The sequence below is a fragment of the Dermacentor albipictus genome, chromosome 1 (assembly GCF_038994185.2).
Source record: "Dermacentor albipictus isolate Rhodes 1998 colony chromosome 1, USDA_Dalb.pri_finalv2, whole genome shotgun sequence".
In the NCBI taxonomy this organism is placed as follows: domain Eukaryota; kingdom Metazoa; phylum Arthropoda; class Arachnida; order Ixodida; family Ixodidae; genus Dermacentor; species Dermacentor albipictus.
In genome coordinates, this window is record NC_091821.1 from 408,970,398 (window position 1) to 408,993,146 (window position 22,749).

At 45.1% G+C, this 22,749-nt stretch overlaps 1 protein-coding gene across 3 annotated transcripts in view; it reads right to left on the reverse strand.

Moving 5' to 3' along the window:
• Positions 1-22,749, reverse strand: part of LOC135918178 (homeobox protein aristaless-like) — a 170,849-nt gene that overhangs the window by 128,307 nt on the left and 19,793 nt on the right. The window contains exon 1 of one of the 3 annotated variants that reach the window (XM_065451844.1): positions 12,465-12,846. The exons of the other annotated variants lie outside the window; for them this stretch is intronic. Coding sequence (XP_065307916.1) covers positions 12,465-12,546 — 82 coding nt within the window. The 5' untranslated portion in view covers positions 12,547-12,846. Of the gene's footprint in view, positions 1-12,464; positions 12,847-22,749 lie in introns of those variants that run through there. 3 annotated transcript variants of the gene reach the window in all.

Genomic DNA, 22,749 nt, shown 5'->3' on the forward strand with positions numbered 1-22,749 from the left:
GCGTCTTTGTGGGCGCCACGAGGACCGCGCGACGGACGCAAACGAGCAACCGAGCGAGGAGAAGGCGGCACTCCCGAAAAGTACACGGTTGCCAGCAGGGTCGCGGAGCGGGTGTAATGGTTTGTTTTCTGAAGTGACGCAATCTTTGTTTATGTATTTGTTTTTTGAATGATGATTTGCCCGTTTGCTGCTATCCGTCTTCACCTAAGGAAGGAGACCGCTCTTATTACTGCAAGTGTATATACTGGAGAGTTCGTTTGCACTGCGCGCGCAGAACTCGCCGTTGAGCACGTCCAAGACATTGTGCACCTCGCTTTGAAAGTGTCCAGGCCAATGAGTACGTGGCTCTATCGTATAACGTCCCGGCTGCTTCTATTGCATTCATGCCACGTGCAGAGACGGATTTCCCTTTCTCGCGAGCGGAGTTGTCCTTCTTCGGCACCGCAAGCCTGCCGCTGTTTCGGAGCTGCGGCAACATGCTTCGTGTAGTATTGGCGCTTTTGTGGTAATCCTGCGAGCTACCTCATGTATAGACTTAGAGCGCAAGGACAAGGGTTCTGTATAAGCTGGACTACATATAGTTGGTCTATGTCACTTGGTCACCATTTCGTATACCACTTGACACGTCGTTTGCATTATTAGTCATGTTGAAAGCAAGGACCAGCATTCGTTTGAAGCTCCGGAGCTTTATCAGTGCTCGGGGTAGAATTTCAATCTATCCCCGTACCTTTTCCACTTGGGATTATTGAAGAAAGGCTGCAGAAAATCACCTGCAACTTAGCCATCAATTAATAGGACGGATGTGAAATATCTTTGCGATCTTTGGCACTCAGAGATACTGAAGTCCCTCGCACACGGAGCAATGGCTCGCGTAGAGAGCGTGTATACACTATCTACTTATGAGAGCCAGCACGGTGGAGGCTATACCGAATGCGCCATGTGAAGAATAGATGCCACGAACGAAAAGCTTCTCGAGCACTTGTTGTCCTTGTCAGAAAAAGATGGCCCAAAGGTACAATTTCTCAATGCTTGCTATCAGGTGGGAACAAGCCAGGCATCACAGTGAAAGAAAGAAAGAAAGAAAGAAAGAAAGAAAGAAAGAAAGAAAGAAAGAAAGAAAGAAAGAAAGAAAGAAAGAAAGAAAGAAAGAAAGAAAGAAAGAAAGAAAGAAAGAAAGAAAGAAAGAAAGAAAGATTTACAGCAAGAAATATAAAGACCCGCGATAGGCGTATAGTGCCAATCCATACGGCACTGAGAATACGTGCCAGTAATATCAATCCAAAAGAAGGGTCGTTACTTAAAAGTCTATGCTCTCCGCTTATATAGTGCCTTTGACACAACTTGCTTTCGGCTCATTCCGGTCGATATTTATTGCACGTTCGTGCATTCGCCAATTATGCGTACCTAAGGTGCTTAAAGTCCTCTTTACTTGGTTGTTTGAACGTGTCCCAAGTCCTTCGGACCCTCAGCCACGTGTACTTACATTGCGGAATATCTTCATAAATGGCTCTTCTCCTTCCTCTTAAAAAGCTCGGCCATCGCAACTTCAAGGATAAATTATGCGCGTGTAGGCGGACATTCAGAAACATCGTCATTCGATTCGTAACGGGGACTCTACCCTCGCGACGTCAAGAATAAAGACGTGGAGTAAATGTGAAGAATACATTTCGGGAAACTCTGCAGTGCATTCGAAACCATGCTGTTGCGCGGGTTGGGTCAGCTATCTTGAAATTAATAAGTGCGCTAAGATAGGCGATGCGTGAAAAAGGGCAACACAAGCATCACACTGCACATATTCGCAAATGACTGTATACGGGTGAGATTGCACGCCATGCGCAGTACCCTGTGTACGTATATATGTATAACATATGCAAAAGCCATGTTAAGAACTTCTCTTTAAGTACGTGACTCACTGTGCACACATATACATATATGCATAGAACAAGAACGAAAAAATCGGCGCATTCAGACCTCTTGTGAATAAGTGCTTCTATTCTACACACGTGATCCCGAGCTGTGGCAACTGTAAGAAGGCGCGACCGCGTGGATGGTGATTTGCACAGATGCGGAAGAAAAAAATTCTATTTTCCTGCTTCTAATTTCTAAAAATTCTAATTTTCCGCGTAATGGTGATACGTGCAGATCATGAAGGTGCAATTCTCATGTTGCGCTCACACTTAGACAGAGCTGAAGTATCACTTATATACAATCTACATATTTCGTTGTTTCTTCTTCTTTCTTTTTAAATGTCGAACGTTTCCATCATTTCCGGTCCAGCCATTAAATTTGTGCATTTCTCAGCTATTATTCGTTCCGTAACTATTACAGGCGTGCTCAATCTCATTTTTCCATATTCGCAACACTAACTTCTGATTTGGTGTCTCGGACGCCACGAGGAACAGCGCTTAGTCGTCGCCTTATCATCTCCATGGGTGACCGTCTGCGCATTTGGATGTGGGACCGGTTACACGTCGCCTCACTTTTTGGCTCGCGATAATTCAAAATCCGTATAATTCAATATGCCGCTGTTATTTCGTACAATTTTCTAAATGCCGGTTGGCCGGCCACGTTTTTTGTGGATTTTTGGAACCGCCTGGCACAAACCCGGGCTTTCGCTTAATTTAGTATTTCCGGCTTCGTGTTTTACAGCGACGTGGTCGAAAACGGTTGACGAGAGGACATCCGTGCGTAAGGCACGAACGGTCTCGAAACTATCGCGTCGACAGCAATCTAACATGAACACAAGCAGTATACAGGCTGGTACATTCTGCAGCATCGAATTTGCCATATGCTACACGGGTATAGCCACATGAGTATAGTCACACGAGAGGAACAGAGGTAAACATTTGCTCTGCCCCGGGTCTACAGTACACATATGTGCGCAGTCCTCCATATCTATAAGTATTTCTTACGTGCTGTACCAGAAGGTCTCACCACGTTTGTCACAAGCTTTCGGGGGTAGCGGTCCATTCGCTCCAAGAATGGAGCCGGATTGAGGGGGGCAGAAAACATGTCCTAGAAAGCGTGTGTTGACTGAGAAAGCAAAAATCCCGCAGCTGATGCTGCGTACTGGAATAGCCCTACATAGCAGGTGAGAGCAGCGGGGGACTCTCGCGTACGTTTTGTGTACAACGAGAATTGTGCGAATAGAGGATGTTTGTGCTCAACGAAAACGACCACAAAAAGGCACTACTGCGGTGTGCCATGACAAACGCTGTAACGGAGACCTCCAATTTAATTTTGATTCTTTTAGTTTTGTCAACGTGCCCCACCCCCCGCGGTATGCTGCTGCCGCAATCCGGCATCGAACCCGCTCCTCGCCTAGCCACGCCAAGCATATAGCTCCGATTAGGAGCCACCATAGCTTGTTGGTTGATGAAATTGTCGTTATGTTCCGTTGTTCGTCAAGGATCGAACTAAACAAGAGTACGGTAAGCGACGTGGGGATGGTTAAAGAATGACATATAGTCCTTTACAAAGCACTATCTTAACTCGGAACTTGACTTAATTTAAGGTTATACTCAAGGAAGCATAAAATATAGCCTTGTTTCTATACTTATTCGCGCAACGAGCTCATGTTCTGCACTTTTCTTCTCGCACATGAACCTCACGTATTCCGTTTGTCCTATTCCTCTTTGGGGAATTCTAACTGTTGATAATTCAGTCGGACGCCTACACTCTGGCGAAATTTTAGTTAACGCGAGTCGACGATATTACGCATAGGCGCGCGGCTGAACATCCAACATGTGAAAGGATAAAACATGTCTTGTCGCTTCCGGCGTACATATGTGCATACATTTAAACGATGCTTGGCTTAACATTATGCACGCTGTCTTCATACAAAAGTTTGATTTAGTTCAATGAAAATGAGAGTGTTGTAAACTATTGGGGCACCGGCTTCTTCACAAAGAATAAATAAATTGGTTATTGAATAAAAGATGATGATACACGTTATATAAGCACATAATCCATGACATTCGTATAGCCATATATGCTTAAAGGGACTGACAGCCAATTTTCACGGTACCCATTATTTTTTTTTTATTGCAATGGAAAGCTTACCTATCAGAGTGTTTAATCTTGAAGTGCTAACGCTGAAAACACCGTGGAACATTTTTCATTCGAATTTTTCGATCTGCAGTGAGGATGTAGTCTTTCGCTGGAAGCATGCTGAAAACGGTCATAGGTGAGCGCGATAACGATTATCCACCGGTATTAGTTGGGAGGTAGAAGACAAGTGTTGCCGTGCTGTAACAAAGTATAATTTTGTTTATCAAATCTATGTTCCTGTGATTCATGTTTTCCGAATTATAAAATGATTTCTGCGATAACAGCTACGTGTTTTCGTGGTTTCCTGTCCAACTACTTTGGTATTTAACCAGTCAAAACGAAACCAATCGGATCGAAAACGAAATGACGCTTTTACACGTGCGTTTTACAGCGAAGCTGTTTACCTCTACCAACGGCAATTCCTTCGTGGCGGTCCACAGAAAACTCGGCTTCTTATAGAAATCGACGATTTAGCGAAAAGAAAAATGCGCATGTAGCGCATCTCCATTGTAAAGAACGGCGCAAAGAAACGCAGTGCCCTCGACGTCCTCGCTCGTGCGTTCCTTGGAGACGCCGTGTCTGATTTCGAGAGAGAGAGAGAGAGAAAAACTTTATTTTCATGTTCGGTGGTAACGTGGAAAGGCCCTCAGTGGTGCGCGGTACCTGCAAGGATTCTCTACTATAGAAGGTAAACTGCCTCTTCTTTCCAAGACTCGCGGATACTCGAAACCCCCGATTTCCCCTCATCTGCCCCCGGCTGAACGTTGCCGAAGAACGTGGCCACTGTCAAAACCTAAAACCTCAGTGTATATACCGCAGCGATCGTAAAGCCGTCGTGAATGTCGTTGTGCAATAAATGGTTGTACACTGCATTTTCCGGCGTATTCATTTCATTCGTTAGACTAGAATAGGTTAAGTAAATTGTAACAGCTTCACTGTCAATCCACCTTCGCAGAGTGAATTGGGCCTTCAATTTCTTTTATTTCCGAAACAGAATAACGCGCGAGTGTCTAATGATATACCAACTGCAATTTTAAGCAATAATTATGACGCACTTAGTAACAGTAGACATACGTACAGTAAGCTCATAGCACACATCCGAAGAACCAAGATTTCACCACCAGGTCTCGCCACTTAGTGGTTTTTGAGACTTTCTTTGCCAATATAAAATTTGAATTCCTACTTAAATCGCGAACAGCACGCTGGGTTCTATCACTATATATATCCTAGTCACTTCATTTCTATCAACGTCTGACAACACGTTCTGGCCAATTGTCAGTCCCTTTAAGAGTTTCGAAGCTATACATACTTCGCGAGTATATGAGAAGTTCCATTACGAACCACTGTTGTAGAGTGCCTGGAGCGCGTTTATATTTAGGCATACTCCCAGTCGCGAGACATGAGGCTTGAGCGTTCTACCACTCAAGCTTTAAATACAGCCCGAAAATAGCGTTGGTCACGCGCTCAGTGACTTCCACACGTTCGAAACATAATGCACACAAATTATTTGTCACCTCCTATAAATAAGGCACCCTATACAGTTTGCAGCAATGTATCGCTAACAACATGTGGTTTTAGGTAAAGAATGTGCACTATACTCGCACATGTTCCATGCATGCGTTTAGTTATATATACCTCCAAGATAATTATGCCCCTTGATGGACGCTCTTTTGAGCATTTCAGCAGAAAACGTCACGGATGGGCTTTCCTACCGTGTAAAGACATCGGCTAATGTGCTCACTTGTACTGTGACCTGCTCTGCGACGTGCCATGCAGGTCCGCGACGTTGTCCCAACGTCAGGTATGGCATGGTATGGTATTCCTTATGCGATGGCGTACCCCCACTGTAGGGGATTGGCCAAGATTTGGATGAAATTAGGCAATCTTTATGAAATACTTAAATTGGTAAAGTTAACTGGAGGAAATGAACAAAAATAAAATGTCGGCTCGGCGTAACTTCCTCGGCGTCTTGCGCCTTCTTTCTCCTCCTATTCCACTCCGTGCCTTTGTTGCGACATCGCCTTGCTCGCATAAAGCTTCCTTGCTTGCAATGTCGTCTCACGTGAAATAGCCCTTGTTGCAATGTGACTCACTAGTTATGCCACTTTTGTTTCTGTATATATGAAACGCACTTTAAATGCTGTCAGCGTCCGTCTTCTTCTTTTTATACCTTTATAGCACCTTTCGTCATGTTACCATCATGACCCATTTATTTATTTTTTTTTGTTGCTACAACTGAATTTAACCACGATAGCCGCCTCTCTCTTGATTGTTTGACTAATTAGGTTTTTAACATATTGAAAATGCGGGCAAGAAATTTGTTACCGGCCTGCCTACACCGTTAAATGGTCGTACGAAAACATTCATTTCAGCGCCTCTCAATCAGTTCCTATACTCTTCGTCGGTATATTTCTCGGCCCTCAAGCAAACTAAATTATCATCGAGGCATACGCGGTGCTCTTAGTGAGCAGCAATACTTCAGCCATAAAGTGAGAGTTTATTGGCTCTCGATGCCTACCTAATTACTCAGCTTCCCTGTAAACTTATCCTTGTGTCTACATAACCTGTGAAAATTATATAGAGAATGCATTGAATTACGACCGTTTTATGAACGGTGTTTATGAAAATATGGTGTTCATACAGCCCAGTGGTACAGTGTAAAGGTTGTTTCCAGACATTCGAATACATTGTTAAGATACGCACACCCAGTATAGAGTGGCAAATTATTTATTGACCAATGAGCCTGCAGGCCTGAAACGCAGCAGAAACGCAGGCAAAACACGCATACTTCGGCGTTGCTATACCTGGATGAGTTGGTGCCTATATATACTTGGTGCATATATATATTAGCGGACTGCGCAACGCTTTGCAACGAAGGAAATGTTGCGCCCCACGCGAACGCTGGGCACCGAAACAAGACATTGACTCGTAACGTATTGATTGCTTTTGTTGCGTTCAGAATGTGTTACCGTGCTTATGTGTTTTCCTTGCTATACTGTGGCCCCGCAGCCATGATACGCCAAGAAGCTATATAAAGTGCCTGTAAACTTCAAAGTAAATCCTACTATACATGATGGGAGATAGGATCTTTCGGAACCCGGCAAACTATACCTATACAAGCGAACAGGTGGTGGCTGTCAAAATGAAAAAAAAAAAAATGTACCTCGTATTTTTTTATCATTTTTTCATGCGAATATCGAGCACTTCTGCGAGACATTAGCTTTTCACCGATTTTTTTTATTCAACGTTTTGTAACGTTAGCTGAGCTCGTTGAGACTATTCTCGCGAGAAGAGTTCACCATTTTTGTTCGCAACAACTATGTACCGCTCTTATGAGAGTGCTCCGGCCTCAAGCTCGGGAAAAAGAAATTTCTAACGCGCCGGAGGAGAAACCTATATATGGCATCCAAGGCGCCTAATGAGAAGCCTCACTATTACGCCGATATCCTACTATTCATTGGCATCATCGTTGCAAAAGACAAGAGTTCGCTCAAAATGCAGGACCACTCGCTATTTTTGTCGAATCATTTTGCTATTCAGAACAAGCCCCATATCTTTAACAGAGCAGTCTGCTGGTGCATCTGCCGCGAATTTCTAACGACTACCAACCTCCCTGCTAGATTAATTTCAATCCTGAAATTCCTAATATGTATAATATATACAGCTTCCAAAACGCCACCTTTTAACCCTCGGCAAGTCCAACTTAGTCTGTAACTGCAATTTTCGCACGCATTTCCACAAATCACTGCTTCACTTCGTGCAGCAACATTGGCGTTCCTTAAGATCGATGCTTAAATTTTATTGAATTGTAGACATTGTAGACATTGTAGACATTGTAGGATATTGTCTACAGAATTCTCTGTAGACAATATCCTCCCATGGGACGCGAAGACAGCTCATCGGACATAACCGCTGTTCAATTTGATTCTCACTGCATGCTGACTGGTATGTTACGAACGTAACACACTGTAACATGCTATAAAAACAGCTCATATTTGCCCACTAAACACAATATGGTGTGGACATCGTGTGGTGGGCGCTGGCATGTTGATGCTGTATCTCATATATATATATTTGCAGATCGTGCGGTATTCCGAAGACGCGTCACCGATGTTTTTCGTCACCTGTGATGACACAATGGCCGAAAGCAAATTAGTGTCACCTTTCTCGAAAGCTGACGGCAATATTATTAAACACCTTCCATCATTTATGCAGTTCCCCACTCATCCGGCTTCACATCCTGAATGAGTATATTAAGTATAGCAGGCGTACATTAAAAAAAGCAATAAAAAACGCAGAAAGCATATAAAAGGCCGTTGTGATTTTGGTTACGCAGTTGGGGACGCCATTTCCAAAGCTACGTAACTTCTTAAACGGCTGAAGGCAAAGTGCAGCTATAGAACCTGCAATGGGATACTCGCGAGGATGTACATCAAACGATAGGAAATTCAAGAGAATATATAAACTTGTGCTAAGAGGAGCGCTAAAGTGGTACTGAAGGGCATGGAAGAGTGCATGAACAGTAAAGACGCTTCTCAAAGCGGTACGGAAAATGTTGCGCCACCCAGTCCAGCCATCCACTATTCTGAAGGAGCAATAGATTGTCGCCAGCGCATTATATGTGTACATCCTCGCCAGAGACGGAGTGCGCGGCCACGTGGAACCGTTACGGGAGTGGGCGCTCCCTGTAAAAAAGTTTAAAAGCCTGTCTCCCCTCTGGGATGTGCCACGCCCTCCGGACACCAACATAAACGCGGCGCTGCGCAACCGCGTGCTAATCGACGCCTGCGGCTCGCCGAATGGGGCGGCCGGCGCATGCAGGAACCAGACGCTGGCCAAGACGTCTTGCACGAAAAATCAGCCGTTGTATACAGATCACTCACGCGTGCATTAGAAGTTGTCTTTTTCGATCGTGACTTTGATTGAGCGCCGCCCTTACGCACCCTTTCCTCGGAGGCCGGGAAGTGGCTTTCGGTCATCTGAACGCGTGCATTTCGTATATACGTATATATACGGAATGGAAATTTCGACCGTGCTCGGATATATAGTCGCGGCACTGCAGAAAGCCAGACGGAAAAAAAAAAAAGCCTGCCCTTTCGCCACATACTTTGTGCAGTGCCATAGCTTGCAACTTTCTCTTTTGTTTTCACATCTGGTACGCTTGAAATGCAGCTGTATAGTCTAATTCGTTGGGTAACTGAAACGAAATGCGACAGGTGCGCCTGTACATTTCGTCGTCAGCTGGAATCGAGAGTTCGCGATATTCTCGCTATATGTACATACCCTGTTGCAGCGTGCGCTTCAACAATATAAATGTTGGCCGTGATAAAACTGCCACGCTGAATAACAGTGTCAATCGGCGCTTGTGTGCTGCAGGGCTGTGTGTAGCCTTGCTTTAAGAAAATGACGCTCTGTCCGTGTACAGCTGACGCACCCTTCTCGCACGTCGATGCATGTGACAATGAAAGCGTGACGCGAGGCCGCTAAACGCAGGTTATAGCATGGGCCGAACATTTAGATGATTTATGCTTCAGTTTTCCAGTATAAAACCCTTTGTCGGGAGACACGGCCAACCAAGAGGAAGAGACATGGCTGAACAAAACGTTTTCTTGAGCGAGTTCGTTCGTAACGAAAAATCATAGCGCAGGAAAGACCAAGTATACAAAGAGCTCCGTGCACAGGGCAGGCGCTGAATCCTGCGAACTATATAGGTTGCGTCTTTATCTTTACATCACTTCGATTTTTTTTCTTGTTGTACCCGGCAGAACTTTGTCAAGACAGACAGATGCGAGAGCAAGAACAGCATGCACGAGAAAAATGACAATGAGGACACGAGCTTGTCTTCCTGTTTCTTCTGTAGCCTGTGCATATATATGTATATTTTTAACGTTCAGACTCCTTTTGTAACAATGCTTGTACCATACCATCAGAATAAATTCAAATACGAACAAGAAAAGACGGCTAGCTGACAGCACATGCCAAGCACAATTACACGGGAGTGCGGTGTGAGATCACTCCGTCGGTTTTGATAAGCATACATTATAGTTTGTTGGAGGTATACAACATGCTGGAGCCTAAATTGAGCCAACGACTGAAAACGCGGTCGAACTTCGAAACATCACGAAACACTCCAGTCGCTTTGGACTTGCTCGCGCTTGAACTTTTAACACTGATAAAGCAACCGTGCGGTAAATCGAATTTATGCGTACATTATGTGTACCAGCTATATATAAGGTATCCTAGCTAACGTTAGCTAAGCTCATAAAAATATATATAAGAAACACGGTGCAAGATAAGATTATCAGACCTACAGTGTTTTGTCGTCAGACCCCGGACAACCGCGAGCACCGTAGGTCTCATAATCATATCTTGCACCATGTTTATTTTAATTATTTGTTTCATCTAACAGCTTGGCTATAAATTAGCCGGGACAACGGGCATGTGCTGAATAGAGCGTGTAAGACACTGCGTTAATGCTGCATGCCGTCTATGTTTTTAAGTCGCCGCATTCAATTGATACTACTAATACATTTAAGTAGCAATACAGGTTTTTTTTTACATATTAACATTGATACCTTATACTTCCTTGTACATTCTATATCGCATTAACTCAGGGGCGTACCTACGTACTAAAATGTTTGGGGGCTTTGTGCCCACAAGGCAAATTAAAGCGCACATCTTCGAATGAACATAAATATCAGCGGTGGTAACTCACTCCGCGGGATGAGTGTGGGGCAGAGAATTACCTTGCGAGGAGCTTAATGGTGAAGCTGCCAATATATAATGAAGGCGGCATCTCATGTTGGTCACAGTTTCTGGTCAAACGTTAATTGAAGGATTTTAAAATTATATATACAACTAAATGTCAGCAACGGCTTTTCTATGTGCCGGTGTTGTGAAACGAAAGTGGTATAGGCGTGTTCGAACAGCAGTTTTTGAGATATATCATCGAATACGAATCGAACAGTGCCAGAAACGAATCGAATACTTTTCGAATAATGAACAGCCATTTCCACGGTTGATTTAAAACGGTATTTATATTATAGCATTCATTAGCTTAGCACATTTCTGGCCTTACATTTCGCATTATGAAGCGTTGCTCATTAAAATGAACGAATGGATGATTAGAAACAATTAGGCAGTTTGTTCGCACACACAGGACTTTTCGGAGAGTGCGAGTGATTCATGTAACGTAGCCTTTTGCACTACGTAAGTTCTGAAGCTTCATGAGTATGTTATGGCCGTGGAGGTGAACGGAATGGAAAAACTTTATTTCTCTATATCTCAGAGAGATTGGCGGTGGGCCGGTGTCTTGATGTTTTGAGTCCTGGCCGCTTCACAAGGTCGGCGCCCCTATTCCAGGGCACCGCTGAGTCTTGCTGCCTCGCAGGCGTGCTGCACAATTGCCCGTTGGGCTGCGAGCTCGCTGCTGGTGAGCAGACCCTCGGGGTGAAAAATTATTGTACTCTTGCTTCAATTTTATGTTTGATTGCACACGGTTGACATTCTAAAATATCCGAGAACTATTCGAAAAAATATTCGTGTTTACGAATAGCGAATATTTGATTCGAGGGCCGAATCGAATAGGACACTATTCGATTCATTATTCTAAACCTTCGAATATTCGCACACCCCTTGAAAGTGGACTGCGATGACATAACATGAGACAGCCAATATAATACGCGTCTAAAGCTCAAACTCAGATAGTGTCTTTGAAGAATAGGGGTAATATCATTTTGTGGCTGTACGTCTGCACATTATGTGATCGAGCCGTCAGCTATCCATCATCAAGAAGGTAATCTGCATTCTCAAGCTCTTGGAAGATTTCGCTACGAGGCAATAGGACTCCAGAATTTATTACAAAGTCATACCGACAGGACATCGAACGCCGAAACCAGTGCCACGCATAGCCCAGTTGGTTACATGCATTGTGTGGCGTGAATACAATACAGATGACACGCACTACTTCATTTGCTCCTGTCGATCAGGCTGGCCAACCGGCGGTGGTGGGGAAAGCGTTTGTATGGCAGCTATCAAACAGCGAAACGAATTTATCGGTTTGTGGATGACTGACTCACTGAAGTATTAAAGGTATACTTCTTTCCGACTGTGTGGATCGTGGCCTAATATTTAGCTAAGCGGGTCTTCTTAATGCGCAGCAAGACCTCGGTACCTGGTCGTTTATCCCAGCCCCGTCGAAATTCCTTCTTCGCGGAGGGTATAATAAGTGGCATAATGACGCAGCCAACGTAGTTGTCGACGCGGCAGCTCAGAGCCCAGCGCATACGACCACCAGCGTAACGTACAAACATAGACGCACCGATACTGACAGTTCGCGTTAACCGCGCGAACACTGTATATAGAGCGCCGCCGCATCGCACGGCGCAATCGCCTCGTCGGCCAGTCGCACTCACCTCGGTCGCCGTCGAGGAGCAGAGCTTGGTGCCTGCCAGCGCTACCCTGAGCGTCGTGCGCCGCGAGAGGGCTGTGGACCATGGCAGTCGCCCGAAGCTCCGTCAGTCCTCATGCCGCCGCTCCATCGGCTACTCCACCGCCGAAGACGACCACAATGGCAAACACCGCGCGCCGGTGGCCGTGCACCACGCGGGAACGGCGAACGGCAGAAGCACACAACGACGACCAATTTCGCCAGGCGACGCACCAAACGCGGGGAAACGGAGGAGGTGGGCGCACGAGCGCGCGCGCGCGCACAAATATCGGGAGGGGGGGTGTCCGAGTCCTGGAGCCGGTGCGCACGAGTGCGCCTGCGTGTCGAGGCCGCGGCGAGCGTGACGCGTTCTGATGTTCGTATGCGAGTCTCGATTCGCGAGCCGGGGAGGGGGTCTCGCGGGGTGTCGGGGGGCGGGATCCGGGGGCCGTGGCGCCCGCCCCGGCCGGGACCGGTTGGCCGCGTAGCAGCCAACCGACGAAGCGCTGCACGCCCGGAGACGGGAACCGCCTTCGGGAGCCGTCCACCCCCAACCACGGCCACCTCGGCGGCGGCAACGAGGAGACGCGCGAACTTGAGCTTCCTTTCTTGATGCGTCCTGCCGTCTTGCGTCCTTCTTTCGTATTTTCCGTTTCGTCGCTTATTTAGGTTCGTGTAATGGCGTGCGATCTGTGTGCGCGCGCTTGTCCGTCGTGTGCTGCGGACGCTGTAATCGCCGCTTCTCGTGGCGACTTGGTAGCGCGGCGCTGTCACAGATCGCTCTGTCTTCTCCGTCATTCGTTGTTCGCGGCTATCGGGGACGTCAGTATACTCTTGCCAAGTGATCGGAGATGGACAGCGTCGCAAGAAAGACGCCACAGGGACGAACAGAGCAAGAAAGAATGGCAGGCGACAGGTGACACTGCGTGCACTGCGGTCCACTACGCGTAAGACAGCAAGAAGACGCAGCGGCAGTGAAGCTGTCACTCGCGTATAGGGCCGCATTGAGCACATGAATTATCCGCCCCGGGAATCGCCCTTCCAATGCGAATGATGTACCGCAATTTGCCGAGATTCACTCGCCAGAAATTGCCGCCCCGCGTGCTACTAAGCCTAATAGCCGTATTGAGGAAGTCGCTGCCCTCCGAGCGCCTGACGTGATTGCAACGAACGCAGTCCAAGATAGTCGTAGGCATCACATGCATTCTTTTATCTCACCACAAGGAGCTTCCGAGTGCGGTACACATATTTTTTTTTCGCCCCTGTAATCATGCGTCCGGCGTTAGGTTGACGTTTCTTGTGCACTTCGGCGATTCCTGAGTGACGCGGTCGGAGTCACGGGCTCGGTGCTCGCTGTTTTTTTTTTTTTTCGCCTTCTTTTCTTTCTTTCTTCCTTTTTATTTTTTGCGACGGTCATTGAACCTCTTTCTCCTCAACATTCTGGCGGGCGCGCTGCTGCATGCATAAAGGAGGAAGATGTAATACGGAGGCCCGAAGTTATCATTATATACATGCGACTTCGTGCAAGAAGGTTCCCACGCTTCAAGAAACAAAATACTGAAAGCTAGAAAAAGTGGCCCCACAGGTGGCATGCGTAATGACTGCCACAAGGAAGCGCACACTCGAAGGTTTCCTTCGTAAATACATAAGCTAACCTTATTCATATATGGATCAGAATATTCATTGCACTTAAACTGCTTCCGCGAAATATCTTGTGCAGGCCTAGTGAAGTAATTATATCCATGTCCGAGACCGAAGGTGACGCGTCTATAGCTGCCGATGTATGCTAAGAAGTTAGCAATTGGCCACAAATGGGACGGGAGTGTAGGTATACCTACACTCCCGTCCCATTTATTATTTCAGAGCAAAGCGCGCTGCATGCTCGCGTCGTTTCACCTGTGTCAGTCAGCTGGCAACAGTCACCACGTCCGCCATCTGAGGCTGCTGCATACGTTCGGCGATCGTCTCCGCTCAGCTATATATTCATTTAGGCTTCTAAGATACGACATTCGCCTTAATCGTGAAGCAAGTAGAGATTACAGAACAGCGAATTTCCCGTTGATGCCATGAATCGGCGTAGCCATGCGATAGGATTTGTGCACCCTCAATTGGATATCCATCCAGACGGCATTCTCAAAAAGCGTATACTGCTTTGAAACCAGGCTTGTACACAGGCACGTACCCCGGATTTCTTCTCGGGAGGGGGGGGGGGGGCAACCCAAGGTAACTTTTCTATGCAAATGGGGGTGGGGGTGGGGGGGCTTACCTTTACTATAGTACAAATGTTAATAACGCCCGCCATTCGCCATAAGGACGCGTAAACCCGCAAACGAGAAATGAAGTAAGATGTATCTCACAGGTACGCCTGTGAGATGCACTTCTCCTTTAGGCAAGCAAGGAACCACAACAAATGAACTCGCGCAGGAAAGAAGCGCAAGAAGAACACTGCCAAGAACAATTAAAAAAGCGAAAGTGTAATATAAGGATTTTTATCGTAGCATACAACTTAAAAAAAAAACATAGCAGTTGGCAACCAAGGCACACGGCCCACGCGGGGTTGTGTTACTCCGCCAGCCAATCAAGCAAACAAAATCGTCGTCATGCGGTCTTTTCAAAATGGCATCGAACTTTATATATTCGGAGCGTCTGCTGTTCTTGAAGAGTCTTTACATCGACGGAAAGAATGAGGTGTGCAACAGCCACGGAGAAAGTGTATGGAGTCTGAGCATTTTACTCTTCAAAAGTGTAACTGCCATGGTTGCTAAATGGTTATGAAGTTGGGTTGGGAAGCACAAAGTCGCGGGATTGAATCCCGGCCACGGCGGCCGCATTTACGATTGGCGCGAAATGCGAAAACACCCATGTCCTTAGATTTAGGTGCACGTTGAAGAACCCCAGGTGGTCCGGAGTCGCCCACTACGGCATGCCTTGTGGTTTCAGCACGTAAAACTCAATGATTAATTAAGTCTTCGAAAATCTGCGCTATACTATTCATTTCACTGCTGAGCCCCTTTTACTCATGAAACTTCACTGCCAACTGAAGTGAAACTTGAGAATATACTGCATAGTTGCAGCGAAGCAAGCGTTTTATTTCAGTTAAATAATGAATTAGGCATTCGCCATTCCACTGTAATAGGCGAGAAAAAACGTAGAAATTTAGGCGCTAATAATTTTATTTTTGTGGTTACCGCCTGATTTGGGTAACAGGAAAAGTTTGAAGTATGAATTATTTTTCGCGGAGGAACAGTGGCTGGCAGTTATGAGGGCGTGTGCGGGGCTTCACTGCAGACTTGAGTTGTATTCGACTATAGCAGCGTTTTTTTTTTAATTAGCTCTGGAAGAATTGTAGGGGAATATACATTTGCGGAACAATCACAGTTCTTTTGGATCCCTCGTTTACTGCTGTACCAAGTGCCACAACCGACTCGTATTGTTATTTGGGAAGTTGCGTAACGGTGCGTGGCTGCCAGTCCCGTATAACCGCGCAGAGCGCAGGACGCTGCCGTTATAGACGTACTGCCCCCACCGCGGCAGGTTAGAAAAACACCTACACATAAGCACAGCAGGAGAAGTGGCTACGTCAGGCGGCTCAACTGATAATTGTAGAAGCGTTATTCAAAACACACGGAATTGTTCTCCGCTTCCGGTGGCGTTTCCTCTACTTTTTTTAAAATAAAAAAATGTTGATCGATAAAGATTTTCATAAACATCGGTTAAATTTGTCAATATCCGCTTTTTCTTCCTGTTTGGCTGTTACCTTGGCTCTCTCTCTTAGTAGATCGCTTAATTTCTCAACTCCTTGCGACTCTTGTTTCCAGTAGCCAATTTCGCACGAAAAGTGCTGTACAATTAGGGGAAAACCAGACGAGGTAACGGTTGACAGTGATATTGCTTATGGGTTTAAGAGGAAGCTTTAGCTCGGTTGCATGCTCCTATCTAAACACATGCAAAAGGAGAACTCGTTTTCTCGGCAACCACGGCGAGGTTTGACGAGGTTTATTGCATTTAAAAGAGAAACCCTAAAATCTAGTGACTGTTGGTTTCCAATTTCTTATTTAGATCGTCAATTTTTATTAAAATATTGGCAGGAAAATCTAAAATTTTCAGAAAACGAAACTATCATGTTTACAACTCTCTAACTCAGCAAGGAATAATAATGTCACAATTCTGTGAATCGCATCTAATGTTACAGCTAATGGGGACAATATATATATATATATATATATATATATATATATATATATATATATATATATATATATATATATATATATATATATATATATATAAGCACAGTAGGAGAAGTGGCGCATTATTTCATTTTCCACCTTTCCGAGGATCTGCCACCTTCGCGGCTAGCCGTCACTCGAGAAAACAATAAAGCAAAAGTACAACTTAAACGCAACTGGCGTTTTCTCCCGTCGCAACTCGTTTCTCGTGCATATAGACCAGCTGACTACGAACCGAATCCCTTTCCTGGTTCCTGGATCAGTCTAAACAACGAAGGTTGAACTAACGAAGCAACAGCAATGCGTGTGACCGTTGAATAGGTGGTGACAACTGAATGCATCTCGAGTTAATCGCGTGGGCACCGAATCCATGATAAAACTGGGCTTCACACGCCAGGAGATGCCGGTAACAACCGCCATCCAAAAGGAGTGAAAAGGGCAGCAAAACGTTGACCGTCAGGTAGCTGTGAAGTCTCAACAGATTTGGCGGCGCTTTAGGAATGTGTGTGAGGAGTTGGGGCGTGGGCGGGGAAAGGAAGGGGATATGCCGCTCAATTTCAGGGGTTCTCCCAGGTTTCTACTAGGAAACATAAATACCCAAGAAAGTGGATGGAGAAACGTCGCCGCGGTAGCTGAATTGGTAGAGCATTGCACGCGAAATGCGAAGGTTGTGGGAACGGTCCCACAATAACAACTTGCCGCAGGTGGGGAACGATCCCTGTAGGATCGTTCCCCACCTGCGGCAAGTTTTTTTTCACCCACTTTCATTTCCAATAATTTATCGTTTTTATACTTCATTTATCAGGTACAAGTAATTTCCCCTACGTTGTCCTTCGTGTCAGTGTTGGTGGCTTCTTATATGATACGACTAATAAAAGGAGAACTCGTTTTCTCGGCAACCACGGCGAGGTTTGACGAGGTTTATTGCATTTAAAAGAGAAACCCTAAAATCTAGTGACTGTTGGTTTCCAACAGTCACTATATGTGGCCCTTCGGTTAGCCACCTTTCTTCTCGTTTATTACACAAGCAGGGTCGCGAATCCGGCAACATTGATGCCTTTAGGTAGCATGTGTGGGTTTGTTGACCGGTTCCCTTCACCCAAAAAGATCACGTTATCGTGACGCCTGCGGCAGAAAGGATGTTCTACATCCGCCGCCAAGGTCTGTGAGTGATGGCGCTGGGTAACACTCCCAGGGTTCTACTATGAAACATAAATACCCAAGAAAGTGGGTGGGGAAACGGCGCTGCGGTAGCTCAATTGGTAGAGAATCACACGCGAAATGCTAATGTTGTGAGATCGTTCCCCACCTGCGGCAAGTTATTTTTTTTCATCCGCTTCCGCTTTCATTTACAATAATTTATCCTTTCTTTATTTCATTTATTAAGCACAAGTAATTTCTCCTGTGTTGTCCTTGGTGTCAGTGTTTGTGGCTTCTTATGATATGACTAATAAACATCGGGCCCCTTGGTTAACCCCCTTTCTTTTCGTTTATTGCCCTGGCGAGCTGCATAGGGAAAGTAATGGAAAATATTATCCTTACACGCCTAGAATGGTATCTTGAACGCCACAATGCGTGCCCTGACTCCATGGCAAACTTTCGGCGAGGCAGGTCACCTATAGACAATGTTATTGACCTCATAACGTTCATACAACAAAAATGCCTCAAGCGCATATCAGTTGCGCTCTTTCTTGATATGAAAGGGGTGTACGATAATGTCACACATGAAGCGATTCTGGAGTCATTGGAGACTTGGAATCGGTGGCCAGATGTTTCAGTGAATCCGCGACTATTTTACCAGAAGGTCCTTTTTTTGTGCAGACCGAAGATGTCCCGATTGATTGATTGATTGATTGATTGATTGATTGATTGATTGATTGATTGATTGATTGATTGATTGATTGATTGGGATTTAATGGTGAAAAGGCTACTTAGGCATGCTGCGCTTGTCACAAGACAACAGAAAATGCAACGTTAAAGCAGGTAAACCTACGTTACGTTATAGTTGGTGCAAATAACCAGTTGTCTCTAAGAAGTCAATTAGGTTAGTAAATGGCACTAGAGGGTCATATGCCAGTGATAGGACAATGTTGGAAGGTGTATGTAAATTATACAGGTTATGTAAAAGCTTCCGTCTGTGTATATCTGTGTGTGGACATCTCATAAGGAGGTGTATAACTCTGAGAGGTTCATGACATTTTCCGCAAGTCGGTTTTTCTTTTAGAAGGAGAAAGTTGTCTGTCAGATGTATGTGTGCGATCCGAAGCCGACACAGGATCGCCTGATAGAACCGTTGCTGGTAACTGCACGACTTCCACTCGCCAATTACGGGTTTAGTAAGATGTAGCTTGTTGCTTATATATACAATGTCCCATTTGGGTTGCCATTTTGATCTCAAGGCCTTCCGATACGCATTGATACTATCTTTACATGGAAGTGTTGTTTTTGTACACTGACATTGATGCGCATCTATCCGCTGCTTCATTGCCCGGTATCCTAACATGGCTTGGTACCCAGCAAAACCTAATTGATCTGCCGTATTTGTTTGTAGTTACCATGCATAAAATATCCCCCAATAGGGGTTCACATTCGGATTTCACGTGTAGAGCCTTCTGTGTATCACTGTATACACTGAATGTAAACAGTGATAATGCAGTATATAGCCTTAATGAATCACTGCATATGACTGCGTTTTCGTGTTTGTCAGCGATGATCTTTTAAACGCAGTCCATATTGCGTTGACTTCGGCTGTGTAGACAGAGGCATGCTGTGGTAATGGAATACTTGTTTCCCAATTTTCCGTTACGGCCCTCACACCCACGTGTTCCTTTGTTTTAGAGCCATCAGTGTGAAATTTCATCCAATATTGATATTTGTCCTGAAGAGCGCGGAATCCTTGTATAAAGTGTTTGTGTGAGGTGTCTCTATACTTTAAATGTGTCAATGTCCAGTCACCTAACGGTGTAAAATCGTACCGCGGGGCAAACGCTGTGGCTTTCTAGCAACTTGGAATACTTCACGAGGAATGTCATAATATCAACGATATTCCTCATATCGCAGGACAAGCGGCCTAATCATGTTCGGTTTGTTTGCACACTGTAAGCGTGAATTGCACTGTGTGACGATGTTGTAACAAATGCGTTGTTGTGAGGACTGAATTCTGAGTATGCAGGAAAAAGTTAGTAGCACTCTGTGCTGCTGTAAAGGAGGCTCATTACAGTCAACGTATAAATTCTGGACAGCTGATGTACTGTAAGCACTACTTGCCAGCCGTAGTCCAAGGTTATTAACTGCATCAAGTCACTGGGTGTAAGACTGTCTGGCTGAACCAGATATGATGCTACCATAGTTTAATATGCTAGGTACTAAATGTGCGGTAGATGTGTAGCAAGCATTTACGGTCAGAGCCCCAGCGCTCCCGCGACAGGCTTTGAGGATGTTAAGTGTCTTCTTCGCTTTAGTTTTAAGACCATTTATGTGCGCGAGCAAGTTCAACTTTTTATCAAATATACCCAGAAACTTGCGTCCTTGTTTCGCCGGGAGCGTGGCTTCCGGTACCTTAAGGATGGGATGTGGTTGTTGGCCCCTTTTTTTGTGAAAAGACAACACTAATAGTTTTTTTAGTTGAGAAGCGAAAACGGTTTTCAGATGCCCACTGCGTTAGTTTGTTTAATGTAATTTTAAATGCCTTTCGTAGGTTGCCAAGTTCGATGCACGATATGCAATTTGTAGATCATCCACATATAAATTGCATTGCAGAGGAAGGAAATACATTATAGAGTGAGTTCATTTTCACGACAAACAATGTTGTGCTTATTACGCATCCCTGTGGCACACCATTTTCCTAAATGAATACATGGGACAGCACCTTTCCTAAACGCACTTGGAATGTTCGGTCGGACATGAAATTGACTAGACAATTGAGTATTCTACAGCAGAGATAAATCGCCTGAGTCCCTTAAAATGCCAAACCTCCATGTTGTGTCTTACGCCTTTTCTAGATCGAAGAAAACTGTGAAACAGTATTGCTTGTGTAGAAAGGCCGCACGTATCTCGTGTTCTAGCCGGACTAGATGATCTGTTGTAGAGCAACCTTTCTTGTACCCACACTGATGCTTATCCAGCAAATTCTCGGCTTCAAGGTCGTATGTCAACCTTATGTTTATAATGGCTTCATAAGACTTTGCAAGACAGGTTGTGAGTGCTGTAGGTCTGTCTGTAGCTGGTTGCTTTTGTGGGATGTTTCCCTGCTTTCAAGAAAGGGATTATAATGGATTTCTTCCACTGATTCGGCATCTTTCCCGTTTCCTAGGTTATGTTGAGGAAACAAAGCAAGGACTCAACTGCTTTAGGGTATAGCGGAGCTAGCATTGTGTAATGTACTCTGTGCGGACCGGGTGCTTTTTTTTTTGCCAGTAGTGCGTACTTTGTTGATTTCCAGGAGTGTTAAGGGGGCATTATACGATCTCTTGGAACTTCCTGTTGTCGGAAACCTTGGTTTTTTTTGCTGATTGCTTATGTTTTCGAAATGTAGCAGAATATTTCACTGAGCTTGATATGCCATGGAAATGCTGCCCTAATACGTCAGCTTGTTCTTTTAAGTTAGTTTGCGTACCTGGGGGTGAGAGTATGAGGATCGTGTAAGGAGCGTAGTCGCCTCTAAACTTATGAAGCTGATCCCACATTCTTTTGGATGTTATCGAGCTATTTATGGACGATACATAGGTTTTCCAAGACTGTCTTTCGGCTTGCCTGAATGTGTACCTGGTTTTCGCTTTCGCTTTTCGGAAACAGAGGTGGTTATCTTGTGTTAGGTATCACCGAAAGATACCCCACGCTTTGTTTTGTAGTTTTTTTTTTTGTATACATTCATTAACCCACCAGGGTTTTACTTTTTTTTTGAGAAGCCGGAGGATTGTGGGATTATCTGTTCTGCTGCAGCAACTATACAGGCAGTAATCCTTTCATTCATTTCGTCTATCATTAACTCAACTAATATGTTATCCAGACTGGCCTTTTCAGTGATGAGAGGCCAGTCTGCTAGATGGAGTTTCAAACGGGGTGATCGTAATGGTATTGCAAAGAAAGATGTTTTTTTTAATGATAGCAGGTATACCGTCGCTACCATAGGGATCGTCGGTAACACTCTGTTGAAAATCGCCAAAGAGAGATGGACAGCACAGCGCCAGATCTAGACAGCTCATAGTTCCTGTGCTTGGGGATCAATAGGTTGCAGCACCAGTGTTTAAAAGGCAGATGTCGTTTTGTTAGAATAAAATTTTCGAGTGTTTGTACCGTGGTAGCACTTGTTTTGCTACTTCATAACGTGTCATGTGCGTTAAAATCACCTGCTATTAGAAAAGGTTCAGGTAGCTGGTTTACAATCAACTCTAGATCCCTTACAGTAAAATGCGAACGCGGAGGAATATATATCGCACATATGGTTATGGTTTGGTGAGCTAGAACCGTGAAAGCAATGGCTTCTATGTGACTATTAATGGCAACTTCTCTAGCTGCGATACCGCGCTGTAGAACAATGGCTACACCACCCGAAAGCCGGCTCACCTGAGTACGATCGTGCCGTGCCACATTGAAGCCTTCAAAAGAAAAAGGCTTTTCGCCCAGCTTTGTTTGCTGTATAAGCACAAGGCCACAGGAGTGAAGTTACTTAGCATCCCTTTGATGTCACTTAAGTTGTGTAAGAGTCCTCTGCAATTCCAGTGGATAATAAAAGTCATTATGAAACTGAATAGTAAAAAAATGGCATTACGCGTGATAAGAGATAAAAAATATTTTAGATGACGGAGATCTAAAGTAGGCAAATACAAAGGAGCGATAACCTTTAGGTTATCGCTTTCTTATTTAGGAGCGTTATTGTGTCCCTCTTCCCGCGCCCGAGAAAGCGCTTGTCCTTCGGCGTATACGACACCGGGGTTTTTGCGTCGAGCTCTATCACCCTCTCTGAGGCGCTGGAGGACCGAGAGTTGGGCGCCGAGACACTTGTCTCGGACCTTGGAGTTTGTTTGATTTTGGGGCCCTGGC